Here is a 16,368-nt window from a genome sequence, read left to right as displayed (position 1 = left end):
ACTCACTCCGGATCACATCACCAGCTTTAGGGTCTTCACTGCACTTACCACTACCTGAAATGATCCTTTATTTTTAATTGAATCAAGAAGAAATGCTTTCCCATCATCCTAGCTCATTGCAGAGCATTTGCCCAGGCAGACTGGCCAAAGCTCCCTTCCATCCAAAGTCACCCTTCCTAAGAGCAGGAAGCCCAAGGGGATCGGTTCTTCACTTGGATATAAGCCTAAGAGCAGAGATCTGATCTCTGTATGGTTCACTGCCACATCCCAGCACTGAGAATAACACTTGATGGGAAGTAGGTGCCTGACAAAAATCCACTGAATTAATTAATCCGGAGAAATGAAGGCCACTCTCTTGAGAAGTTCTGTAAAGGAAAGGAAGGATGTAGCAGTAGGCTGGGAGTTTGGAGTCATACAGTGGAGGGTGGGTGAGACAGAAAACATGAGGGGAAAAGTGAACTAACAAGAGTGGCACACACAGCGAGCACTGGGCATTCTCAGGATGAGACTGCAGTGTGCAGTACTGAGAGGTTCCTCAGCAGAGGAAAGCTTGACATGGGCCCTAAGAGGAGCTATCTGGCCATCCGAGGAGGCCTGAAGAGGGCATTCCAGGAAGTATGAAAAACACAGGCAAAGGAACAAAAAAGGAAGTTTAACATGGAAAATAATTTTGGGGATGCAATATCTACTTGGCATTTTATAAAATATTCCAACCCATATGATATCCTAAATTTAACATCTAGGTTTCCACAATCTTTTTTCCTTTTTAAAGCCTATGGATTGAGGCTGGGCACAATGGCTCACACCTGTAATCCCGGCACTTTTGGAAGCTGAGGCAGGCAAATCACTTGAGGTCAGGAGTTTTGAGACCAGCCTGGCCAACATGGTGAAATCCCGTCTCTATTAACAATAAAAAAATTAGCCAAGCGTGGTGATAAGCCCCTGTAATCCCAGCTCTTTGGGAGGCTGAGGCAGGAGAATCACTTGAACCCGTGAAGGGGAGGTTGCAGTGAGCCGAGATCGTGCCACTGCACTCCAGCCCCGGCGACAGAGTGAAACTCTGTCTTAATAAAATAAAATAAAAAATAATAAAGTCTTTGGACTTGAAAAATTCTGTATTTTAGTAGTTTCTCACAGTTAATAGCGACTGACTTCTTGGAGTTTTCCTTCCAAATCCAGAACAAGCCAAACTGAGCAGCAGAGTGGGGGTGGAACAGCCTACTGGTTGGCAGCTTCTCCGTAAAAAGATTAAAATTTGTTACTAGAAAGACTGCTAGACTGTCAGGAAGGCCAGATTCTAGTTCCAGCTTTGGCAATAACTCACTTCCTGTATGGCCTTTGTGAGTCTCACTTCACATGGGGGAAGAAAATGAGAGAGTTAGACCATGTATATAATTATAAATATGTGTATATATTTATAATTTGTTATTGATAATATTTTGTTTTATATAATAATTATATATAATTAGGGTCACCATATATTTCATTGTATAAATGAGGACCTTTTGAGAGTCAAAAAGAGTATCATTCATAATTTCACCAGGACAACGGACCTAAACTTGAACCACTGATTCTGGGAAAACCAAGATGTCTGATCACTTCCCTATATGCTTTCTTCAGCTCAAAATTCTGTCCTCCTCTAGAAACACCCATGGGTCCCTTCATCATGTTTTATAGCTGGCTCAGTGCCTGGCACATCCCAGATGCTCACTGTTTGCCCCATCTCCTTTTGGTGAGCATTTCTGCATTCTTTATGTAATCAAAGCCATTGATTTTTCTTCCACAATTTCACTGTCTTATGAAGTTGAATTGTCCTTGTGCCAAACAGCTGCACCCCTCCTACTGCTGATTTTACATGTTGTATATCCTCAGGTGGCCTTTAGTGACAACAGTTTTTCAAAGAAAGTAAAGATTTAGGTGTAAAATTCATTATTTTTCAGGTCAAAGAGTAAGCAGTGAAATTATATACCTGACTGGTCTGAAATTCTTCAATTACTTAAGGCTAGAGTGGTAGTGAAAACCTTGTTTTTTCAACTAGATTGCCAATGAATCATATTAACCAAAAAGACATAAAAGAAAGAAAACCTAAACAATATATACTTATTGATGCATTTCACAAATTTTGGAAGAAAATAACACATTCTATGCATATCGAAACTCTAATTGCTCAAAACTCGGTAGCCCAAAGCTAACCTGCATATTTGCAAACACGGCATGTAACGATTTGCCAGGTTTTTTAATAATCTTTTTTTTTTTTTAAGGAAAGTGCGTCTTTAGTTGTTAAATCTATTTTTTCAACACCAATGCTATTTTATGTCTTGAAAGCATGTCCATTTATTTACTTCTCAACTATAATTGAGGGTGGGGGCAGGGAGAGCAAAGAGAATGAGAGAGTCACTCCCTCTGTACCCAAGGAGACCTCTGTCCCATGCCCCTTCTGGAATGTCCTCTTGCTATTAATTAAAGAACTACAAATATGAGTCAGACCCATGGGTTTCCAAGTGACATGACTAAATATTCTGAGAACATGTCTGACTGAGGAAACGAACAACCATTCAGTCTTTGGCAAGATTAAAAGGCAAAAGGATGGAACAAATGCTACACAATGTCCCAGGAAAGGATCTAGCCTTGGCGTGAAATAAGCTGGACATGTCAGTTCACCTCCTACTCTCTTGGAATCATCTCAGAAATGAGTGGTGGAGATTACATAAATTATGAATGAGACAGTCAGGAAAATCTCTGTTGAGATGTTGGCAAGGCCTGAATAAAGAACAAACAATCCTTGTAAGCCAAAGAAAAGGAAAACACAAGGCAAAACCAGCAACACTTTCACCATTACTAACTATATGGGGAAAGGGAAGTCTCTAGTTTCTGAGAATTCTCTAGAATACTGGAAAAGTACTAATTTCCAAAGTGTTTAAGTCATTCTCATCCTTAAAGTCCTATAAAATCCAAAGCACAGGCATACTAAAAATTCTGTTTTGAGGAGAGGTTTCCCCACACAAAGGAAGTCTAGTTTGTCCTCACTGGCGAAGGGGTTTAAACCACTTTTGGAGTTCAAGTAATGCCTCCCCTTGGCCCTGGTCTTGGGTGTGTCGCTTGCTGGTCACCTCACAGATCAGCAAGCACACGCCCACCCAAGCTCACCTCCCCAGAGCCGCAAACACAGAGGGGCATGCTTGGAATGCCGTCAGCGCTTTTCAGCACCTTTAGAGGAAGAACTCTGGGACCTCACAGAAAGGCATTTGTTTGTTTTGTAAACAAACACATGAAGATGACGCTCCCTTTTTTTTTTTTTGATGGCTGCTGACTAATTCGGGTGATGGTTGCTGAAGGTTTGGGTGGCTGTGGCCGTTTCTTAAATTAAGACCACAATGTAGTTTGCTGCATCAACTGACTCTTTCATTCATGAAAGATTTCTGTATAGCATGCAATGCTGTTTGATAGTATTTTATCCTCTGCAGAACTTCTTGCAAAATTGGAATCAATCCTCTCAAACTTTGCCGCTGCTTTATCAGTTCAGTTTACGGAATATTCTAAATCCTTTGTCGTCATTTCCACGATGCTCACAGCAACTTCACTTTCTTTGCTCATCCTGAAGAAGCAACTCCTCATTTGTTCATTTTATTATGAGATTGCAGCAATTCAGTTGCATCTTCAGTCTCCATTTCTAAATCTAGTTCTCTCACTTTTCCATTGCATCTGCAGTTGCTTCCTCCGATGAAGTCTTGAACCCCTCAAAGTCATCCATGAGACTTGGAATCAACTTTTCCCAACTCCTGTTCATGTTGATATGTTGATCTCCTCCCATGAAATTATGAATGTTTTTAATGACATCTACGATGGTGAATCTTTTCCAGAAGTCTTTTAATTTACTTTGCCCAGATCCATCAGAGGAATCACTGTCTATGGTAGCTGCAGCCTTATGAAATGTATTTCTTTTTTCATTACCTTGGTGAACTCTCCAGTTCATTTGGAATATGCTATAGCTTTCACCAACCTGTCCTTGGTTTTCTCCAGCCTGTGAAATGTTACTTCTAGTGCCAAAAGATATGAAATAATTTGACATTTTATGTGGATGCCTTGTAATTTTCACATTTTTCTTATGTCTCTTGACAAAGATTCTTTGCTTGGCCAAACTTTAGTTAGATTTCTGTATCTTCTCCTAGGCTCATCTGTACAGTTCATAAAATCCAGTTTTAGCAAAGAACCCTACTAAGTCAATTTGTCAAGAATATCCCCTACCCCATCCTCAATATCTGATAAGATTCATTATTCTCTATCATCCCAGAGGTTATGATGTCTAATTACCCTGGCCTGTCTTCAGCAAGAATCCTGTTTGGTTAGTTTAGCCAGAATCACCCTTATCTCTGATATTTCCTCTTAGTAAGTTTCCTTCCACTGACCTCCATCCTGCTCCATGGCTATAAATTCCCACTTGCCCATGCTGTGTTCGAAGTTGAGCCCAATCTCTCTCCCCTACTGGAGACCTTGTTGCAATGGTCCTTACACCTATTAAAATGATCTTGAATAAAGCCTGCTAAGCTTACTGTGCTTTAGCAAGTGCCCTTGAATAATTTTTCTTAAATATTCTCTTTAATCATCTAGGAACACTGTTAAAATCAGTCTTAAGGTGAAGATACCTCTTTGGGATCACTTTCTCTAAGATCTTGCTACAGTTTTAGGGTTGTTATTCATCAGCTGCTGATCCATTTGAACCACACCATTTAGGAACCTTGGCAAACATGGACTGGGAGGCAGGAATCTGCGAGGACAAAGAATTAGGGAACTTCTCCTTTCCCTCCACTGTTCCACTCTCTGACCCAATATAGTATCTGCCCATGATGATTATTGCAAGAGGAAGTTTCCAGTTTCTAAACAAATACATTGGTCAGTTATCTTTAAGTGAACCAAAAAATCACTAAGGTGGACTTGAAAGTTAACCCTCACTGCCACTCATCCAATGTGAGAACTAACTGCACACTAACTGCTGGCGAAACTGCAGGCACAAACAGAATGCCTGTTTTGGTCTTGCATAAACTCTGGATTAGAAAGAGGATTTATCAGTATATTTCCGTAAACTGGGTAGCTCTTTTGACAGAAATCATTAGGCTTTCTGCTCTCTGGTTGAAGGTAGGTGACTGAGAAACGACCTCAATTCCATTACCTAAGAAGGCTTATGGCCTAGACTCAAAATACCAGTTGAGTCATATTCCCTAAGGACAGTGTATCATATTTTTGTCAATGAAAAAAGTAAAATGATTTTTAAACCACTCTATAAAAATAAAAACATCACCTAAAGCACACTGCATCTATCAGGACTTATAAGGACAAAAATAACAACATCCATCTCCTGTAAGAAGATTACAATGAAAAGAACAACATCTGTAAAAGTCACCTAGTCATAGTGCTTAGCGAACAGTAGGTGCTCAACAAAAACATGAATAGTAGCTGCTGTTTTTAGGGAGTCTGTAAACCAAAGGAAATCAGGTCAGGGAGATACTATCAGCTATTCCGATCCTTTCCCCACATATACTTACTGCGTCTCAGCTCCTAGTAGCATCTCCACTTTCTCATTCGCATGGTTACTAAGGACTGTCAGAGTAAAGAGGTGACTGGCAGAGCTCTGTCTTGAATAGAGCATCGTGGAGCTGTTCTTCCCTGGAGAAGAATTAAGCTCTTCATTGTCACAAGATTCCACCAATAGCTGATCTCTTAAGGAATAATCATTGACGTTATAACTTTCTTCACTATAAAGGAAAGGGAAAAGAACATGTCAATTATTCAGCAGATAAGACTGTGACATTGTCAGTTTTCAAGGCACATTTTGGTGGAAACAGCAAGGAGTGGGCAGGAAGGAGAGGGAGAGAATGACTTATTTTAAACTATGAATTGGAATTTGAATTCTATCTACTGATTATAAATCAATGTAACCCCCTCCAATTAAACCTAATTACTATTTTTATGTATGTAACACACTAAATTGCATCTCAGGTATTGACATCATCCTGGAACTGTTATATAATAAGTGATCCTTGCTTCCTTACAGGCATCTTGGTAATACTCCAGCAGGTATACTTCCCCAGCTTCCACATCTCTATTCGCAGAATGAAGGAGGAGCCTACTACTCATGCTCTGGGTAACAAGACCTCACCTCCCAAACCCCCCCATCTCCAAATGACCATGCATTGGAGAGAAGAGCCCCAGAAGTCTGCTTGCTTCTGGCAAGACACCCAACCCATCCTTGTGTCCCACACTCAGAGCCTCACCACCTGTTTCAGAAACCACCAGGACTAATCTCATTATGCCCTCTATTCCTGCTTAGGCTCAGGACCCCCAATATCCTTCTTTGCCCTGCACTCCCATTCCCATCGCACTGTGAACATGCCCAATCTGGCCCCACTTTTTTCCACTCCTCAGCTGGTTCCTGAATCCTTTCCACTGTACCCTCTGGGAATGCAATTCCCTCATTTAAGGAATCTAGTAAAGTCTTTAAATACTTGGCCTCGTCTCTGAACCCTCCCTTCACATTCTTGCCTTAAAAGAAACCTGGCTCTCCCTAGAGAACAAGGCATCTCCTGAGAGCTCTCTGCCTGCGTGCTTTTTATTCTTGCTTCTATACAATGATCACTTCCTCCTCCTGAAACATCATCAGCTTTGAAGCTCATGCCATCAGTCTCTAACTCATAACCACAGTCATCTATAGACCCCTGGATCGTTTCCTATCCTCTCCCTTGAGTTTCATTGCTGGCTCTCTGTCTCTCTCCAACAATACTTCTTCATACACACACACACACACACACACACACACACACACACTCTCTCACTCTCTCTCTCTCTCTCTCTCTCGGTCATTTGCATCAAGTCCCCAACACTACTTCTTTCTTGAACTCTCCTGTAAAGGATCTTTCCATTACCCTGTACCTTCAATTCCCCAACTTTACTCTCCTCCGATGATCTTGTTTTCTGCCCTACTTCAGCCACAAATCCATGGTTATACCTTAGTCCCTGTCATTACCATCAACTACAACCTCTCTGTAATCCCAGTGTCAAACATACCACTCTCTAACCAGCACGGCCTTTCTTTCCAACTCACCTCCTCTAATCCTCAACACCAACCATCATTTAACCCACCAGTTCTTACAACCCATTGACGCTACAACCTTCCCCCTACCCCCTCCCTTAATTCCCTTGTGTCCTCTTGTTCATGCATATTAAATTAGCTAGCTTGGATTTCTTGGTACCTAGTTAAATCACATCTTGCATACATGTTCATCTCCTTGATTGTACTTGGCTGGCAAATCCCGAACCTGGTTACATACAGCTTTTCCTCTATTCTGCACCCGCACCCTTGCGAGTGAACATGAGAGTACTCAATAACTGTCACATAAGTGGATGAATATGCAGTAAATTCTAATATATGCTAGGAATATCGAATAATTACCTCATTTAATAATAAATGCAAATGAATGATGTCAGGGGAGCTTAGAGAAAAGAAAACTCCTTGTGCCTAGTCCAGTACACTAGGAGGAATTTCAGAACAGGCCACTTTGCTCAAGATTTCCTGGAATTTATTTTCCTCAGAATGGACATCTACCTGTCAACCACTCCCTTGTCATGCTCCTTGAAAACCGTTATAATCTTTTCTAAAATTTAGTTTGATAGATTCTGGCCTCAAAAAACAGCAAATGCAGTTATCTATAAAAGCAAAATATTGCCTTCTGATCAAGCCTAATTGTTCTAGGGTAGTAATCTGTATTAATTAAAAGATTGTGTGGCACGATTATCTCCAAAGTTCTCCTGAGACTGCCTACAGACCAGCACACCCACACCTGGATATGTCAAATATTTCTCACATCCAAAATGAGACTTATCAAAGTAGACATGATGTTTATAAAAAGACGAAGGTGAATAATACGCTTTACAAACAAATACGGTCATTTTTTAAAAGACTATGTTTACTAGAAACAAAGCAGTCAATTTTTAGCAGCATAGAACAAGTTTATTATGTTGTATAGATACTATATCAGACATGCATTTAACAGCATAGAACTCAGGATAAAAAACAAAACCAGGATAAAACAGCAAACATAACAAAGCTCAATAACAGCAGCATCAAAAACAAGAGAAAATGAGGATGAACTGAGGCTTCCTTGTTACTATTTTCTCTCTGCCCCTTCTGATTACTCTTTTGGTCCAATTTACAAGTTAAAAAACCTGTTAGTCAAAGGCACCTGTTTCTGCTTAAAAACAATTCTGCTTCAGAAGGAGAAATGGAAGCAACCTAATATTGTGAACGTGGGGTAAGGCCCTAAACAATGACATGTGCGTAGGTATCGTAGGTATTTCCAAAGAAATAAAAGTCAAAGAAATGAATATGCTATGAAGTCATCATTTGAGATGACTCAAATTCCAAAATAAAATAAAATAAAGTGGTTTCACCTATCGAGTCATCCCAATAGAATTCAAGACCAAGAGTTCACAGAAAATGAATATAAGCTAATATGAATAAACTAGTTAAGTGTATGTGTGTGTTTGTGTGTGTGTGTGTGTGTGTGACGGAGTCTCGCTCTGTCGCCCAGGCTGGAGTCCAGTGGTGCACTCTCGGCTCACTGCAACCTCCGCCTCCCAGGTTTAAGTGATTCTCCTGCCTCAGCCTCCCGTGCAGCTGGGATTACAGGCATGCACCACCATGCCTGGTTAATTTTTGTATTTTTAGTAGAGACAGGGTTTCACCATGTTGGCCAGGCTGGTCTGGAACTCCTGACCTCAAGTAATCGGCCTCCCAAAGTGCTGGGATTACAGGCCTGATCCACTACACCCAGCCAGCTTCTTTTTCAATTTTCAGAGTCATAAATGCTTTAATTTTTTGTCTTTGGGGGATAAAGACAGAAGTAGATACTTTTTAAAAATGTTTATTAATTTCCTCTTAAGCAATGACAACTACAATGCCACTGACTAAGACCCAGGGTGGCTGCTGGGCTCAGTTTATGCCTGAAGTCCTCTCAAATGTCCAGTTTGAATGATAAACTGTGGCTGCCCTAATCATAGCTATATGATTTCACCTCAAGTATTTATTTCCACACATCTGCATAGGTGTGTCACTGAACATGCCTGAAAACAAGGAACTTGGCCCACTGGACTTCTCAGTCCAAAATAAAATGCAAGAAACATGTTGGCCTTTTTGTTTTTAAAGTGGTCACCCAATATCCAATATCATTATTTCGTCTAGGCCAGTACACTTCTGCATTACGTAATAATGTAGGTGTTTACACCTTCCTTACTGCTCTTTTAGGGAATCCACTATAAAAAGAAACGATTCCATTTAATAGTAGTGAAGTAAATAGGTTATTTATCCTTGCTGGCTACCTAATTCAAACCCAGTGGGACAAAAACTGAAAGAAAAAAAAGAACTGAAAAAAAAAAAAGAACAAAAACTGAAAAGCAGCTCACTCTCGCTTGCTAGCTCTTGAGTGTTCTCACACATGCACATACACATTCACACACTTAATCCCATGAAGGTTTGAATGAATACTGAAATACTGAATGAAATTCATTCTCTTCCTGTCAGCCAGCACCTACTATCTTTCTTCTTAATAGAGAGTAACTGTTAAAACATGTGCTTCAGTAGAAAGAGGAGCGGAAACTCTATAGCCAAGTGCAGCTGTTTAAAGCCCGTTTCCCATCTCTACTTACCCCATGTCCAATACGTACGGAGCAGGCTAAACAGGGTTGGGAAAGAAACCCCCTTCCTGAGGGAAGCTGATGCTAATCAGACTTCCCCATGTTTGTCTCTATCGTTTAACAAACATATGGTTTACATAGTCTCTGAAACAATTTGGAACAGGTAATGAGGAAGTTAAAGTGCTCAGAAAAGGGCAAATGGAAAAACCATCTTTCCTTGCATGGAGAAGTTTATATGGAGACTTCCTTTGATTGTCTTACATGTGCTCCAAGTTTACCAGCTGCTCATCAAGGCGTCTGCTTTGTGCAAACGGCAGCTCCTATCAGATGCTTCAACTGAATCAAATCTATGTAAGTCTGTTGCTTGGAGTGTAAACAGTGATGGGTTCCTCTGTTGAAATCCACTTAAGGTCCTAGTAACCTTTGTTGAGATTTCTTTCTTTTCTTGTTTTTAACAAAATAAAGAACTACTAGTAGAGAACAGGATATGATGGTAAACACATAATCTAATTGTTTTTTTTCTCTGGAAGGCATTCTTTGTTAAGCAGGTCAGTGTTTGATTCTACTATATGCAACATAACATCAAAGGCAGAAAAATGATATACCTTATTGTGAACAGTGGCTTTCTTAAGGAGATTATTACGAAGCCCTTGAAATTTCTGTCCCATAATTTCTACAAAGGTTAGACTTTTCATTCTGAGCATATATTCATTACTTTGAAATCAGGAAGACATTTAAAAATTTGCATACAACTTGCATACATTTTTAAAATACCAAAGCTACATATATGTATCTACAGTAGTTAGCACAGGAATAAGAGATGCCAACTTCAACAGAGTAGGTACTCTGGGGAAGAGGAGGAAGAAGGGCTGAGGGTGGAAGGACTTTGGGTAATCTGAAGTGTTTTATTTTTTTTTTTTGTTTAAAAAGGAAGGATCTGACACTAATACAGCAAAAAGTATCTGTTAAGCACGGATGATAGGTATGTTCATGTTTGATAATTTTCTGCAAGGTTGAACCATTTTACAATAAAAGTAAAAAAACAAGAATTTAATCAAAAATACATAGATGTGACGGCTATCATCACTCTAGCTGTCTGTGGCTGCTTAAGGATGCAACTGAAGTGACTACCTGATAATGGAATGTCTTTTCTGCCCTCTAACAACTAACTCTTTGCAGATGACATCATTGACTGAAAATATACTACCAAGTGAGAGTGAATTCAGTAAAGCAACTAGGTGTTAAAAAAATGGTTTTTGTGTATATGAATAACACCCAGTTAGAATATAAAATGAAGATGTCACTTTATGATAGCCACAAAACACATAATATGGATTAAACTTCTATATGTAGATAACCTTAAACAAGGTTTCTTCTATATGTAGATAACCTTAAACAACTTTAGAAGAAGGCCCAAATTAATGAATAGAAAAGCTTGATATCAAGATACCATTCTTCCTAAATTAATATATAATTTAAACACAACCCAGTGAAAACACAAGCAAGGGTTTTTTGACAGATGGCAGGGAGTAGAAACAGTTCAGTTGACTGTAAAACACGGAAAAAAATAAACATGCAGAAATAGCCAGAAAGGTTGTGGGAAAAAAAAAACAATAAACTAGCCGTATGATGTATTAAAACATACTGTAGGGAGGCCAAGGTGGGCGGATCATGAGGTCAGGAGATCGAGACCATCCTGGCTAACACAGTGAAACCCCATCTCTAAAAGTACAAAAAATGAGCTGGGCACGGTGGTGAGCGCCTGTAGTCCCAGCTACTCAGGAGGCTGAGGCAGAAGAATAGCGTGAACCTGAGAGGTGGAGCTTGCAGTGAGCCGAGATCGCACCACTGCACTCCAGCCTGGGTGACAGAGTGAGACTCCGTTTCAAAAAAAATAAAAATAAAAAATAAAAAAATAAAAAATAAACGTACTGTAAAGCTGCAGAAATTCAAAGACTGGGACAAGGGCATGAGTTGGCTGATGAATTATGAAGCAGAATAGTGGGTTCACGAGTTGACACAGACACTTCTGGGGATATAGACGTGACATTTCAAATCTCTAAAAAAATTAATGGGTTAATCAATAAATAACATTGGGACATTTGGGGAAACATATCAAATATGTTTTTAAAATGTGGATCCCAATCTCACTCCTTAAACCAGGATTTTTCCTTGGACCCAAGCTCTGGGTACATAAGAGTTGTGAAGAAAAAGTAAGTGACAAGACAGGTCTTTCTGCTGGATATAGACCTTTAAGGGCCTGCCTTGTGGTCAGAGAGGTGCTGTTAAACATGTACATACCTTAGCGCGAGTTCTCATCTTAACCCTTATTAGCAAGCATTTTAGATACTTAATATGGATGAACAGGAATGGAAGATAGGCTAGCTTACCAAGATGCACCCAGGATAGTGAAAGGAAGGATGGTGATGGGGAGGCAAGGGAAAGGGTTAGACTGCACAAGCCAGCTTTCCCACAAGCCACATCTCTCAGCCCCAGCTGTAGGTATAACTCTCACGTACCCACTTACATTGTTTTAGAACTCTCTTTTATGGCCCAAATCCGACAGATAGAAACCCAAGCAGCACTTCCAATTCTTCCTTTTGTAAAAAGGTTTAATTTAAAAGAAAAGATGCTATTGAGATTTATCACAACATTGATATTCATATGATTTTGGCATATATTCTCAAGATAGTGACATTTATTTTTTACCTATTCAGTAGTTTCCTTTCCATAGGCTTTAGAACATTCACACAGCTTTTCTGTCCCAAAAAAAATATTTACTAGAATGTGCTGGTGCCACAACAAATGTTTCCTGAGTTAGCAGCTGCCTGCGTTTTTTCAGACCCTTGTGCTTACAGGCCAGTGAAATGGCTTCCGAAGGGCCACCATGGCCCATCACCCCACCAAATTAAACACCTGGATTTCACCATTTTATTTCTCTTTGCATGTATACAGAATCTAGTGACACTGAGCAACTGTGAAACCTGAAACTCTATCTTCTAATGCCTTTTGTGACATTTCTAAATCATTCTTCTTTGGGGACACTCCAAGATCCTCTTCTAGACTGTCGTGCATTAAATCCCTCTGAGGAATTTAATGGCTCTGACATTCCCCCCAGTAGCACTGATACACAGGAGTTAATGGGGCTTATGAGATCAAAGGAAATTCTTCCTACTTTCCTCGAATATATGTATGAGAAAAAAGTGTTCTGTAAATTTCAACTTGTTTCCCTTCTCCTTCTAAAAAACATGATTCCTAAACTGTCACACTTGATCGTGTGCTTAAATGGAATAGAAACACTCTAGTCAAACTTTGCTGGGATGAAGGACATTGAATTTATGCTAAAATTTATTTTAAGTCAAGGAGTTAAAAATTTTTTTCACTTGACTGAGGTTGATTTCCATTTCAAAGCTTGGTTTTAGAATTATACTACTAACATGTTTTTAGTGGAATAATATACAATTTTAAAGGAATGAAGTATGGCACAGCAGGTAAGAGTAGAGCCATAATTTGGAATGTCTGGTAAGAAACCCAATTCTAGGCTGGGCACGGTGGCTCACACCTGTAATCCCAGCACTTTGGGAGGCCAAGGCAGGTGGATCACGAGGTCAGGAGATCCAGACCATCCTGGCTAACATGGTAAAACCCCATCTTTACTAAAAATAGAAAAAAAAAAATTAGCCAGACGTGGTGGCAAGCACCTGTAGTCCCAGCTACTCGGGAGGCTGAGGCAGGAGAATCGCTTGAACCCAGGAGGTGGAGGTGCAGTGAGCTGAGATCATGCCACTGCACTCCAGCCTGGGTGACTCCGTCTCAGAAAAAAAAAAAAAAAAAAAAGAAAGAAACCCACTCACTCACTGGCTTTGTGAACCAAAGCAAGTTACTGATCCTCTCTGTGCTTCAGTTTTCTCATCTGTAAAGTGGGAATAACAATACCAACTTGACTGGATTGTTGAGAGGATTAAATGAGATAATACATTTATTACCTCATTGTGTGTAAGGCACTTACAATCATGCCTGACTTACAGTAAATGTCAGCTATTTTTTTTATTTTCCTAACAGAACACCATCCATTTAAATTGCCTGACATTTTGTTAAAAGCCTGATAATTATATGTTTTGCAAATGCGCAAGTGGACCAAGCATAATTAGAGCTAAATACCCATGTCAAGAAATCCACAATTTGGCAAGTGCTCAGACCAGCAAAACAAGGCACAATATTTATCCAGAAACTGATTTCAAATAGGCTTACTTGCTCAGTTCCTCAAGATAATTCTGAAGTCTAACAAACATGCCACATACATCCTATTTCATTGTTAATAATATAACAAATAGTGGAGATGAGGTTCCCCATTTGTCAGTATGATAAGGATCTGTTGTGATTCACTGCCACCAAAAAAGATGGCCAGTGACCCAGAAAAGGGCCAGGAAGCCCCATCCCTGTCTCCAGGGGTCACCAGATGCCACAGCCCAGCACTTCTTGTGGCTGCTCATTGGATGCTCTCAACCCACAGTCCTTGAAAAAGAGGAGATGGACAGTTCTGAGAGGCTGTCACCACCTTTCTGAAGCTCTCTCCCTGGGATAAGCTGAACTAAGCAAGTCCTGAAGAGCAGGCACAGCTTCTTAAGTGGGTAACAAGGTTATCCAAATTATACAGCAACCCCACACTCCAATTCAGGAGTACCACACTACTGACTACGTCAAGAAAAAGGAAAAATATACTATTTATTTCACATTTTTCAGCAACAATGTTATAGTGTCTCCTAATCATTGAGGAATAGTGCAAAAAAAAAAAAAAACTGCTACTACAACGTGTACACATGATTTACACCAATTTATAAAAGAAAAATTGACCAATAGTTTTTCCTCACTCACTTGCCGCCTGACATGGGTTTCATGAGGAGGGAAAGGCACAGAGTTAAAGGCATTTATTCCAAAACTGCTCGTGTTCTGGAGGCCATAAATTCAGGTCTGGTCCTAGAGCGTGCCGTACCTTCAGCTATGTGGCAATTACGTAAAGGTTTAAAATCATTTTTTTTTCTTTTCTTTTTTTTTTTTTTTTTTTGAGATGGAGTCTTGCTCTTTCACCCAGGCCGGAGTGCAGTGGCACTGTCTTGGCTCACTGCAAGCTCTGCCTCCCGGGTTCACGCCATTCTCCTGCCTCAGCCTCCCGAGTAGCTGGGACTACAGGCACCCGCCACCACGTCCGGCTAATTTTTTGTATTTTTAGTAGAGACAGGGTTTCACTGTGTTAGCCAGGATTGTCTCGATCTCCTGACCTCGTGATCCACCCGCCTCGGCCTCCCAAAGTGCTGGGATTACAGGCGTGAGCCACCACACCCGGCCCTAAAATCATTTTTTAAAAACAATAAAATATTCTAGAAGCAGAAGGGCAATAATTTGATTTATGGCAAAATCTTTAGAGAGAGAAACACAATACCAAAAATAATCTTGATGATAGCATGTGTCAGTTACTTAGCAGGACTATTCATATTCACTGTAGTAAGAGCTTTATGTGCATTATCTCATTTAATTCTCACAGAAACTCTGTAATGAAGATGATGTTATTACCCCCATATTACAGACAGAACACTGAGGCTCTGAGAGACGAGAAGTAATTTGCCCAGGATTTGAGCTCAGTTTTCTGACCCCAGGCATCGATATTGTGCTTCTCAGTAGTGGCAGCTTTAAACATTTAACAGCAATGACAACTCTCCTTACAGATGCAGAGGAAACAATACCTCATAACATCAGAGGAATCAAGGGTGCATATGACAGCGGAAGAAAAAAAGGAGCAAAAAGGAAACAGGGCTCGCATTTCTTTTCCACCCAATCTTGCCATCTTGAATTTAGAACTCAATTCCAAACTGGTCAGAAATAACCAAGCTTCATGTGTTCCAGGAATAAAGGAGCTTGCAATCATTTTTAGTGCCCCTTCCTTTAGCCAAGATACTCTTAATTTCCCTAGGAACGACTTTATTCTGCAGATGAAGACAGGTATCAGGTGATTTCCAGCTTTCTATAATAGGAAAGCGCATTCTCATGGAAAAAGCAAATATGGAACCAAACCAGGCCATGAACCTTTCAAGGGAGCCTGCACAGCTTTAAGCCACTGGGTGTTCAAACTATTTGGGAAAATCCAAATTTGAACTTAAGTCCTTGACCTTATGATAATGACCTAGTAGTTTGCTATTACAGAAAATTTTATAAAACCTGAAAAAAAGTTAAAAATTTTGAAAACCTTTTTATAAAACCTAGAAAGTTGTAACCAGGGCTCAAGCTATGTCAATATACACAGTATTTATGGAACCAGAAATCAGGAAGTAGAAATCTCCTGTCTTAAATGTCTGCAGGAAGGAAATGTTATCAAAGGGAAACTCTTCCCCAGACTCTGATGCTAGATTAGCTAATGGCAGAGGAAAACTCACAAATATGATTTGGTCCTGGTTCTAGTTTTCTCCTACAACCAGTAAACTATAAAAATACTTAACAAAAGTTTACTTTGGAAAAGACGTTTCTCCAAACAAACAAAAAAGGTGTAAGTTGCTATGCTTTTTCCCCCCTGTAACTTTATAGGATGAGGGGAAAAGTGAAATATTCTAGAAAAATAAAATGAAGAAGTAATGAACATAAAGAAACTGAGCCTGTGGAAACAAAGTCTCAGATTAGAATCCTGGCTCTGCT

At 39.9% G+C, this 16,368-nt stretch overlaps 1 protein-coding gene across 2 annotated transcripts in view; it reads right to left on the bottom strand.

Annotated features, from left to right (window-relative positions):
• The window catches only part of ARHGEF26 (Rho guanine nucleotide exchange factor 26), a 142,003-nt gene that overhangs the window by 11,924 nt on the left and 113,711 nt on the right, over positions 1–16,368 (bottom strand). For both annotated transcript variants that reach the window (XM_063620266.1, XM_063620265.1), the window contains exon 12: positions 5,541–5,750. In XM_063620266.1, the coding sequence (XP_063476336.1) occupies positions 5,541–5,750 (210 nt within the window). The remainder of the gene's footprint in view (positions 1–5,540; positions 5,751–16,368) is intronic.

This window comes from Symphalangus syndactylus, chromosome 17 (genome assembly GCF_028878055.3).
Source record: "Symphalangus syndactylus isolate Jambi chromosome 17, NHGRI_mSymSyn1-v2.1_pri, whole genome shotgun sequence".
Classification (NCBI taxonomy): Eukaryota; Metazoa; Chordata; class Mammalia; order Primates; family Hylobatidae; genus Symphalangus; species Symphalangus syndactylus.
The sequence above is the reverse complement of the archived record's forward strand: the minus strand, read 5'-3'. Positions and strand labels throughout refer to the sequence as shown.